The 12,227-nt window shown below is 37.4% G+C and overlaps 1 protein-coding gene across 7 annotated transcripts in view; it reads left to right on the top strand.

Annotated features, from left to right (window-relative positions):
• The window catches only part of pde1cb (phosphodiesterase 1C, calmodulin-dependent b), a 177,589-nt gene that overhangs the window by 27,950 nt on the left and 137,412 nt on the right, over positions 1 to 12,227 (top strand). For all 7 annotated transcript variants that reach the window (XM_038281699.1, XM_038281701.1, XM_038281704.1 and 4 more), the window contains exon 2: positions 11,403 to 11,453. In XM_038281699.1, coding sequence (XP_038137627.1) covers positions 11,403 to 11,453 — 51 coding nt within the window. The remainder of the gene's footprint in view (positions 1 to 11,402; positions 11,454 to 12,227) is intronic.

Consider the following 12,227-nt stretch of genomic DNA (forward strand, 5'->3'; position numbering starts at 1 on the left):
GGAGTTTTTCCTCTCCACTGTTACTTCAAGCATGCTTGGCGAGAGGGTTTGCCTTTGAGTCAATAAGTCGATGTAAACATCTGGTTTTACTTAGAAAACTTTGAATCAATTTTACTGTGTGATCTGGTTGAATTGTCTCTGCGGCGTGTTGTGAATTGGCGCTATGTCGATAAACTTAATTGAATAGCTCTGTTTAAAATGAAAGACATTATCCATCCATCTATTTTCTGTCACGCGTATCCCAAGTGGGGTCATGAGGGCTGTTGGTGCCTATCTCCAGCTTTCTACGGGAGAGAGGCGGGGTACACCCTGGATAGGTCACCAGTCCATCGCAGGGGAACACAGAGACAAACAGGACAAACAACCATTCATGCACACCTAAGGAGAATTTAGCGAAGCCAATTAACCTAACAGTCATGTTTTTGGACTGAGGGAGGAAGCCAGAGTACCTCGAGAGAACCCACACATGCTCAGGGAGAACATGCAATCTCCATGCTGAAAGACCTGGATATAGAACCCGGAACCTTCTTGCTGCAAGGCAGCAGTACTAACTGCCACTGAGCGCCACTGTGCAGCCCTTTTTCAGTCCTTGGAGGACTCAGAGGCATAGAAGGCCAATTAAGAGACACCATTTAACCTGACTGCCATGTTGTGCAGTGTATTCTCATTATCAGTTCGTACGAAATCGTACGAAAAGTTATGCACTGTAATTTCGTACGTTTTGGACGTTTTTTTCGTGGTATTTCGTCATATTTTTACGTCTTGCCTCGAGACAAGATATCATTGCGCATGCGCATCTTACGCACCATTCAATAACATAGAATTTAACATACAATTAACCCATAACCCTGACCCTAACCCTAAGATACAAAACAGCAAGCAACCTAGTGAGAGACATCAAGAAGTAATTATTGCACTGTTTTTCCCAGTTTTACGTCCGCCCTCGGATCTGCTTTTTTCGTCTGTCTGGCTGTGCACGCGCACTGATCTGTTTTTTCGAGGAAAAATGTCCAAAACGTCCCAAATACTGTGCATAACTTTTCGTAGGATTTCATACGAACTGATAATGAGAATATGTTGTGTTGTGGGATAGTATCTCCAGCATACCTGGAAATAACATACACACTGTGCAGAAAGACCCTACACTGGGATTTGAACCCGTGACCTGCTTGTTATAAGGTACCAGTGCTACAAGCTGCACCACCGTCACCAAACCACTGAACTTCTTTGTGTACATAAAATCCCATTCAAATACATGAAAATATGTGGTTGTAGCAAGACAGAAGATTTATGTTTTGCAAGAAATAAGGAGGCACAATTAATTTTCTGGTTTCTAATTCTTTTTTTTTCCCTTGACTTTGTCACTGTCCATCCATGATGTTTTCACAGTGCTTGATCTCTGTATCTTGAATTCTATTTTCTTTTTTTTTCTTTTTTTTTACATCTTATTGACCTCCAGATGAAGAACCAGCTTTGAAACTCCTGCAGGAAAGAGATTTGTCTTCCTGTTTTCCTCAGAGACAAAATAATTGCTCATTAAAATTCATTTGCACTTTAGATTTTCTGTACAATCAAGAAATATGTTTTAAGAATTTTCTAGCTAACCAATCCCTTGGACAATCTTTTTAGAAGAAACTTATTGGTTTATTGTCTGTGTTTGGTGTGGAAGCGAGAACAAAAAAAAGCTAAAAGCAGAAGGACACAGAGTCAAAGATCAGTGAGCACAGTGCTGAAGTTAGACAGCATACACACACTTACTTCTGTTTCCATGGTGAGAACATAATCCTGTTTTTATCTACATTTTTGTCTGAGGAAACTGAACACGTTTTTTGTTTGATACTACATTTCCCTCTCTATTTACTAATAATTTGTTTTTTCCAAATCTGTTTTCTCTGTCTAACAAATAAGCATTCCTGTTTATAACAATTAACAACGCAAAGTAATGGTAAAGCTAGACCTTGTAGGTTCTCTAGTGGAACCCACAGTAGGCTAATTATGTAAATGAAAATGTAAAATTTTGAAATTTGGATCGTATGGATCCTATGTTTTAGTGAGGTGTAAATGGAGATGGGTGTGGGTTGTGACAGGTTATGGTTTTCAATAGGGCTGCAACTAACAATTATTTTGTTAATCGATTAATCTGTTGATTATTTTTTCTATTTATTGATTAATAATTGGATAGCAAAAGGTTCCTTAAAGAAGATTTGTATGGAATTAAACCAGATGAAACTAAAACTTTTTCACTTGAGGAGTTCAGGATAGAGCATATTGACGGAAGAAAAGGTTTTTATCTTAAATGCAAAATGTTTACTTTTTTCTTTTCACAATTTTAGTATAATTACTGCTCTATGTTTGTTGCTCTGTCAGCTAAAGATTTTAGAGTCTCTGCACTCAACAGTTAATGATTAATCGATTATTAAATACAGTAAGTTGATGATTATTTCAATAATCGATTAATCACGATTAATTGCTTTAGCCCTATTTTTCGCAATTATCAAATCAAATTTTCAACTAGAACATTAAAAATATTAGAGGTTATTTATATTTCAAACACTTCAGTTAGAAAAAAATATTTACATATATAAAATGAATGCGGCAACTATCATAGTAGACCTGGATTATAAAGTCTTCACAAGCACCACCTTCAAAGGAACCCAAAGATTTTAAAGGAGAAAATTAAATTAGAGGTTAAAGGCATGAAAAACTAATTCTTTTTTTTTCATGTTTCTTTTTTTTTTTTTTACAATTGTGTTTTTTGGACAAGCAGATTTTGAGGCACTATTGTCATCAAGCATTCCAGTGGGTTTTACATAACTGAGGGGAGGATTTAGCCAACTCTTCTGCATTGCACCCTAATTTAAGTTTAAACATTTTCTTTTTGTTCTGCTTGATTTGCTCATACAGGGAACATCATGCTACTCCAGCAACATATACTCAAATATTATCCTTTCAGAGAATGTTAACAATGTTGATAATCTTTTTGGACAACCCACAAGAAAAGCATAAATAAAATGTTGACTATGACCAAGAACCTATGAACATATGTGGCGATTGTAAGTTAAAAAAGATTTGTGCTAAATAATTACTGACAAACTTGCAATATTAAACTTCACAGCCTGCAAAGGCTCCGCCTACAGCGTACCCGCTCTTTCCTGCACACTGCAGAACGCGGCAGCCAATCCTGAACACTGTGATGTGGATCTTTAGTGCTTTGAAAGTAGGCCTAATGTGAAGTTTGAGTATAGCAACAGAAAATAAATCAGTGGAGTTGAACTATATCAAAATGCACCAATACAGCAAATACAACGCCACATTTAAGGACAAGCAATTGACGGAGTACGATAAGTTACCAAGGTACACTACAAGAAAAAAAAAAAGACTGCAGGTAAAGCAACGCCTACAGTCCATAAGTATAAAAAAAGGAAGAAAAAAAAAAAAAAAGTAGCAAAACGAACAAATTAATCAGGTAAAGTCCCAGCAGCGTAAAACTTTAGGCATTACTAACTACTACCTGCATTGCACTGGCAAGTTTTCTTTGCATGTTTTGTCTAAATTAGGTGATTTTATAAATCAGTTTTGACAGATCACATAGCTAATAGTAGCACTTATACCTAAATTAAAACATTAACTGCCTGTCAATGTAATTGACAGTGATCTGAATATATATGTATGGTATTGTTTTAAGTACAATGTAGGTGGGATATTTTTGTAAAATATCCTACATGCGGGGACTAACAGTTGCATATTGGGACATTCAACTGTTCTCCAATTAATAAAATTCTGTTCTTTGAGATGGTGTTAGGTTTAGGACTAAGATGTGAATTCATTTTAAGTTAGGGTTAGGTATGTGTTGTTGATAGTTAAGGTTAGGGTAAGGGGCAGGGTTAGACCATATAAAATGAATGCAGGTCAATGAAATGTCCCTATAAGTCATGAAATCAAAGCTGTGTAGATTCCTTTCAAAACAGCCGTAGCCAGTTACCGTCTATGGGATGACTGTATGAGAGGTGGGAGGAGCCAAAAAGACTATTTCTCTTTGTTCGGGGTTAAAGTTAAGTTTGTCTGCTTTGGAAACCAGTTGAATGGGTGATTTTTAAGCCTTTTTTAGTTTCTTAGCTGATTGTAAGTAATGTTAAAAGATTATTCATTTATACTGTGGGGATTTTGAGTTTGGATCATTCTATGCACTGTTATACACAGAAGCACGTCATTGAGTGCCTACCAACCATTACTAGTAATTGCATTTATCTGAGTACATGCATTAACCCACTAACAGCAGGCATGTGGCCTTTCATCAGGGGCCTTCACAGATCTAATTCATGTTATGTAACTCCAGTACATAGATGCATATTCAGTATATAGAGTAATAAAGTATGTGATTATTTGGTCATTCTGTCCATCAAACATATCTCAGGTCCTGGGCAAATTTTTTTTTCTCCACCCAAGCTGTGCCTGTTTTTGCATACCTTTTAACATTGTTCTGTGACGGGTGCATAATGGTGAGCTATATTATGTTGACACATACTTGAATGAATTACAAGTTACAATTAGTTTTAGGTTGTATATTTAAAATTTTATTAGATTCTAACATAGTTAGATTTCCAATTTCTGTCAGCTGTTTAATGATGGAGTGCTTGAAATGAAACTGCAGCGCAGCACAAACACATTTAAACAATTTTTATTGGATATGCAGTCTTCTTGGCAGCTACTTTATTACAATTATAAGTGAGTGCCATAAACCAGCATAATAGAATAGTGAGGTAAAACAGATACCATCCTATATTTGTGCATTGCCCCTAATATATTTCAAGGTGATACTAGCACTAGTTTTTCATTATGTACATGGCTGATTTTCTCACAGGTAAACACCTACATTGTCAGAGCTCTATATAGATTGTCATGTTGAAGGTATATTGTAGAATAAGTGAAACCTAGTTTGAAAACTTGAATGATGCTTTCCTCACAAAAATGCTCTAACGTATTTGGCCATCACACACATATGAAGTTCACTCCTAATCCAGGGATTGCCCCGCACATTTTGCAGTTCTAAGTCCTCTTCTGGAATGCTTTTCATTTGGTTAAAAAGTGCATTTGTGTTAATATGTGACCATAACTTAAGGGGCAGTTGTTTGAGGTCACTAGTGTTTGATTTAAAGGCCTGTCCTCTTATCACCCCCCTGGAAATATTGAACCCAAACAGTCAAATTCTTCCATTATAAACTTCCTCATACTTGTCTTTATGGATGTTGTGACATATAAAGTGATGTGGAGCCATGCTGGAACAGGAAGCTGCCATCTCCAAACTCTTCATCCAAAGTTTGAAATGTCTTTTGAAGCATTAAGAGTTCCTGTCTTTAGACCTAAGGGGCTGAGCCTCATTCCACAAAAAAACAGCCGTGCATTATAATCCCCACTTCACCAAACCTTTCACTTGATAAAATGCAGACACTGTCAGTGCCTGATTTATTCACTATAGATAAGTCATGTTTGCTTTACTCCATTGCATCCTGTTCTTTGCATTGGCGTATACTACACTATATTGCCAAAAGTATTTGCTCACCTGCCTTGACTCACATATGAGCTTAAGTGACATCCCGTTCCTAATCCATAGGGTTCAATATGACGTCGGTCCACCCTTTGCAGCTAGAACAGCTTCAACTCTTCTGGGAAGGCTGTCCACAAGGTTTAGGAGTGTGTTTATGGGAATTTTTGACCATTCTTCCAGAAGCGCATTTGTGAGGTCGCACACTGATGTTGGACGAGAAGGCCTGGCTCTCAGTCTCCGCTCTAATTCATCCCAAAGGTGTTCTATCGGGTTGAGGTCAGGACTCTGTGCAGGCCAGTCAAGTTCATCCACACCAGACTCTGTCATCCATGTCTTTATGGACCTTGCTTTGTGCACTGGTGCACAGTCATGTTGGAAGAGGAAGGGGCCAGCTCCAAACTGTTCCCACAAAGTTGGGAGCATGGAATTGTCCAAAATGTCTTGGTATGCTGAAGCATTCAGAGTTCCTTTCACTGGAACTAAGGGGCCAAGCCCAGCTCCTGAAAAACAACCCCACACCATAATCCCCCCTCAAACAAACTTTACACTTGGCACAATGCAGTCAGACAAGTACCGTTCTCCTGGCAACCGCCAAACCCAGACCCGTCCATCAGATTGCCAGATGGAGAAGCGCGATTCGTCACTCCAGAGAACGCGTCTCCACTGCTCTAGAGTCCAGTGGCGGCGTGCTTTACACCACCGCATCCGACGCTTTGCATTGCACTTGGTGATGTATGGCTTGGATGCAGCTGCTCGACCATGGAAACCCATTCCATGAAGCTCTCTGCGCACTGTTCTTGAGCTAATCTGAAGGCCACATGAAGTTTGGAGGTCTGTAGTGATTGACTCTGCAGAAAGTTGGCGACCTCTTCGCACTATGCGCGTCAGCATCCGCTGACCCCGCTCCGTCAGTTTACGTGGCCTACCACTTCGTGGCTGAGTTGCTGTCGTTCCCAAACACTTCCATTTTCTTATAATACAGCTGACAGTTGACTGTGGAATATTTAGGAGCGAGGAAATTTCACGACTGGATTTGTTGCACAGGTGGCATCCTATCACAGTTCCACGCTGGAATTCACTGAGCTCCTGAGAGCGACCCATTCTTTCACAAATGTTTGTAAAAACGGTCTGCATGCCTAGGTGCTTGAATTTATACACCTGTGGCCATGGAAGTGATTGGAACACCTGATTCCAATAATTTGGATGGGTGAGCAAATACTTTTGGCAATATAGTGTATGTGCTGTGAGGCTCAGCAACAGAGATATGACCATTATGAAAGTCATGCACTTTATAAAACTACATTTATTTTATTTTACTTGGGATAAATGATTCCTTTATAATTTAGGATTTTTTTCACTCTTCAGAAAGGCCGCAGAGTTTCTTTTTAATAAGCCCTTACTGACATATGGTAAATTTGTGAATAACACCTCCAGTCCAGCGGGTGGTGGTAATAAGAAAACATTCACTGGCTGTTTCTGCTCAATGTGGCAAACTAGTTTGGTTATTTGTAGCACTCTAGGTTTAGATCTACATATTTTATCACATACTTGTGAATGCACAGATACTGGGAGAATGAAGCTTGCAGCCAAGGTTAGTCCCTGCCCTTACCTCTACATAACTTCTGTTGCCTAGCAATGGTGACAGCGTGAAGGACAAAGCTCTGAGGCACTAAGGATGTTGTCCATGATTTATTCCTGCTTTATTTTTGATTGTTTAATCCTCGAAGAACTCCAGCAGTTGAATCATTTTCAAAAGTATGTGTTAAAGATGAGAAAATCTTTTATTTCTATATTGAGTCACTCTCTATTAAGACATTAAAGGTAAAATAAAATTGCCCTTTCATGAAACTTTACTAAAACCAAGCCTAACCAAGCCTGATTTGCTCTGTGAGAAACCAAACAATTAAATAAACTAAACATGAAACATACAGTAGGGACAGTAGATTAGATTAAAGATGAATAATTATTGAGAAAGAGTTTCATAATTTCATTGCATCTAAAAATATTAATATGTTGCAGTATAATAATTTGCACGATTATTTGCACAGTCATGTTTTTTTTGTGGTGGGGTCAAATTGAATACAGGATCTTGCAGCTTTAAGTGAGACTTTCTTACTGTTTTGTATTTTTCCGTTATGAATGGGAACAGGGAAGGTGGGGAGCGGAACACACGGTTTTCTGATGGTATTGTGAACCTGTTGGGATTATTCTGAAAGGATGAGGCAGAAAACTTTAAAGACTGTTAGCTACCCAGAAAACCTTAGCTGTGGAAATATTTTCACCTGTTTTTTTTTTTGTTTTGTTTTTTGGTTAGGAAACACGCATCAGCCATACACTCCCAGCTCTGTGTAAATTAGATATGGCTGAATTATATCAATGTTCATTTTTCAGTGGAAGTTCCAAAACAATATGTTGGAATCTAGCGCACTCTGGAGAAAGAGCACCTGATCAGCTAACAACTGACGAGGACAGCATCATGTAGCAGGAATGGACCTTTCTAAAATCCATAAGAGCTCTTTCCCAATCAGTCTGCAATATAAAGTGAAGCTTATTCTCACAACCCCCAGTTACATTGCAGTACCATACATCACTATAGAGGTCATTACCCAGAATGCAACACAACATGACTTTTATCTAAATTAATACATATGGATGATGCTAAATATTAAATGTCATTTCATCTTTAAGGTATTTTAGACATTTAAACACAAATGAGATGTGCATCAGTAATCAGTGTGATGCCATTTAACTCTTTCACACCCATTAATATTTATATAAATACTGCTTAAAGAGCAGTCACATTAATGTTTTATAAGTAATATACACTTATTTATGGTGTCTTGATCAGTTTTTGTTTTTACGCATCATAAGGGGAGTGTTGACCTAGTGGGTTAGAGCAGTGTGCTTGTGCTCTGAGAAGGTTGCAAGTACCCGGGTCGTTCCCCACAGCCTCCACTCTGGGTCTCTGAGCCAGACCCCTAAACCCCGATTGCTCCCTAGTTGCCACAAAATGGCAGCCCATTGCTTCCGAAAGGGATGAATGCAGAGGTAAATTTCTCCAATGAGAGATCAATAAAGATCAATTGTTTTTATCATTATGTTGGAAAAACAGCAAGTAAATATTGAAAAGGAAACTTATGTTGCAAAATAGAAATAGATTTAACAAATAGTAGAGTTAAATCCAGCCTTATAACCCTGATTGTTTTGGGAAATTAGTTGATTTTCACATAGTCTTCTGGTAATATCACAAAAACACAGTTTACTGAAAAAAGGAAAGATTTGGGAAATATTTGATAAAATTAATCTTTGGTTGAGGTGTTTTTTTAACACTATGAAGCAGCATTTTTAGCCCATCTCCTGGAACAGTTTGTCTCTGACGCCCATTGAAGCACCCATAGCAACCACTGTCCTTAACCTTCAAATCATAAATTCTTTGCTTTACAATCCTCTAGAAACTACAGATATCTTTCACTACCCATTAAACCACTGTAATTGCTTAGTGTTGAGTAATCCAGTTTCGTTACATCACACTGAACTCGACTTTCTGTGAATATTATTGTACGCTGTTTTCTTGTTATATCCAGCCTCTTAAGCAAACCCTCTTGTGAAGGATGCCATTGGCTATCTTTCAGCTCATGGTTTGGCTCTGTGATGTTTTTGACCCTTCACAACCATTATATATAGATTATGAGTTAAGGTGTTGCACAATGAGCGACAGCAATGATCCAGCAGTATTTGTCTTGTGTGTGGGAGGAAGGGGTGGTTGGTGGGGGGTATCTCATACTTCCCATGGACAGGAAATGACAGTTATCTGGTTAGAAACATGTTAAGAAATTGTGATTTAGATAGACATGTTTTGAGTTTATGTGTTTTAAAATAGTTTTTTTTCTTTTGTGAGGCATGCTGTGATGTGAATATCTGTAAAAGGTAAATTACTACAGGTCTAAAACCTTGCTTACTGCTCTTAATGTACCTGAGAGTGGTTGCTGAATCACTGCTGGATAGATCTTCCCTATCATTATGTAGGGCAGCAAATTTCAAAAATTGAGTTCATGGTGAAGCATATTTATTTGCTTAAAGCCACACTGTGTAACTTGTCATAATGGGCTTTCGACATTTAACTTTCAGGTGTGGTACCCTGAATGCTACTGGCAAAAAAATGCACCATTGCATAATTAAACAGTCTTCACTGGTGTTTCGGAATTGAATAGAAGACCACTTTGGAAGTCATGCCGTTTCTTGTATAGATAAGGATGCATGCATCCCTCTGGATTAAATCTCACATCAGAAAACCATAAATATGTCTGATCAGAGTCATATCTATTTTTGCTCCTTGCTTTCTTACTTACTTTTTTATTGAAAGTCCTGCACTTTAAATCACTACATTTATTTTATTTTTCCTGGGCTAAATGATTCCTTTATAATTTAGGATTTTTTTTTTCACTCCTCTGAAAGGCTGCAGGGTTTCTTTTCAATAAGCCTTTACTGACTTATGATATGTGCATCGCTCATACAAGCTTATTTCCAAAAAAAGATTTGCAATTTTTCCACTATGTCAGACTCACCACCAGTAAGTGAAAATGGGGACGAGCAGGTAGGACGGCCTAATGTAAACATATTACCAGAATGATTGACAATTAGGAGGACAAATTATTTTGATGATCCACTCGGAAAAAGAACACCCTCCACCATACCTTTAAACAAACAACATACTTAATTACTGTATTTTCCAGACTATAAGCCGCTACTTTCTTCCCTCGCTTTGAACCACAAGGCTTATACAAAGGTGCACCTTTTCTGTCGACTTCTCTTCAACCACCAGGGGTCGGAAGTCAAAGTTGGAAATCAAAGAAGAATGCTTTCATTTCTATTCAGTTCAAGCTCATGCTAGCAGCGGGCACAACGGAGAACAAATGTTGCAAATTCACACATTTTGATATTACTTTTTGAAGCTGTTGAACCAATGAAGAGACTGTGAGAAACTACTGCAGAGCTGAAATAAAGTGCTGACAAAGCCCCATCTTTCATTATAAGCTCTTATTGCCGTCAGCCAACAAGCCAGCAGAAACCAGCATTCTTCTTTGTCCCCAATCTAGGGGCGATATGTAGAGATCCTCTTTCAGGTTTGGTAGGGGACGATTCAGTAGCAACTTATAGCCTGGTCGGGCTTAAATATGTATGTTTCCAGTTTAAAAAATAAAAACTTTGTGGGGAAATATGGTATATTATTTCCTCCTTAAAGCTAATAAAAATGGTATTTTCTTAAACCAACAGAATATTATAATTGGCAGATAAAGAAAAAAGAAAATTTTTAATGTAGATTTTAGAGCCTAAGGAAACACTTTATCTACTTAACTAAAGCTTTTCTTTTTTGCATCTTTAATCTGCTAAAAAAGCTTTAGAGGGATGCATATTCTATTATACTGAGATGAAAATGTATATATGAAATAATACCATGACCTAACGGGGCCAACATGTTTTTTTAACTAAGCAACCCATCAAATAATGTTTTGCTAATAATTAGAGCTAATGACATAAAAAAAATAATTCCAAAGGTTAATATGCATAACTACTATCATCATCAGCGGTTAAGGTAAATGTATAAAAGTTGAATTCATCCTCCATTTTTTTGTCGGTCACTGATATGATTATAGATTTCTTTTTTCAGATTATTCTTTGTAGTTATGAATTTAACTTGGCTTAAATTTATGAACTGTGACAAAAATAGAAATAAAAAAGTAGAATACTTACCCTGGAAGCATTAAAAGCCATATGTAGATATCTAGTGAATTTATGGTGAGATTATTTCTTAATGCAGTCTTCATTTGACTTTTCTCGCATATTTTTTTTTCACCAGTGGCAAATGAAGATGGAGAGAGCTCCAGCAGACCCCCACCAAGTTTTGCCCGTAAGTTTAATGTGTACTATCATCGTTTTTCTTTCATTTTAGTAAATTCTCTGAAATAATTAATTCTGAGTCAATTCACCATTCAGGTCAAACCATTAAAGAGTCATTTTACACAGCTTGAATGTGATAGTAGTGGTACTGATTTATGGCCACCTCATTAACAGTTAGATTAGAGGACATCTAACAGAAACTCTTAAAAGGGCTTTAAAACCCTTTCCACTGACAAGAAAATGTTGCATAGTATGGAATAGATTTACAGAAACTGAAAGATTGTTGTAGTTCCAGGTTTTTAAAGGTACTGCATGTACCTTGCATGCACATGTAGGGAAAATAGGAGTTCTTCTAAATGAAGAATCAGGCTCTTGACATGAAATTGAAGTGGGTTCAAACTGGAAATTAGTACTAGAGGCAAAAAAAAAGAAGCTGTATAAATCATAGAAATTGTAAATTTATGGATGCAACCATTTTATTTTGTCTGGTTAAATCCTATCTGATGGCACACGACATGGATCAGCGGCATCTAACAGACTAAAATCAAAGAGCCATCTGAAGACATTAATACGCTTATTTCTCAAAACCATGTCGATGGATTCAGACATTGCCAAAATTCTGAATGTTGAAGTGAGCAACTTTGGAGCCATAATTTTGAATTGCTAATAATTTAGTCTGATATTTAACCAACCATTGCTTGGTTCTTCTTGCAAGATTTCTGATGAGTTAAAAGAATCATCAAAATCTTGTCCTAGAAGAAAATACCATTCACAAAACGCTTTA

The sequence above is a fragment of the Cyprinodon tularosa genome, unplaced genomic scaffold (assembly GCF_016077235.1).
Source record: "Cyprinodon tularosa strain WSP-4 unplaced genomic scaffold, ASM1607723v1 ctg174, whole genome shotgun sequence".
Taxonomy (NCBI): Eukaryota; Metazoa; Chordata; class Actinopteri; order Cyprinodontiformes; family Cyprinodontidae; genus Cyprinodon; species Cyprinodon tularosa.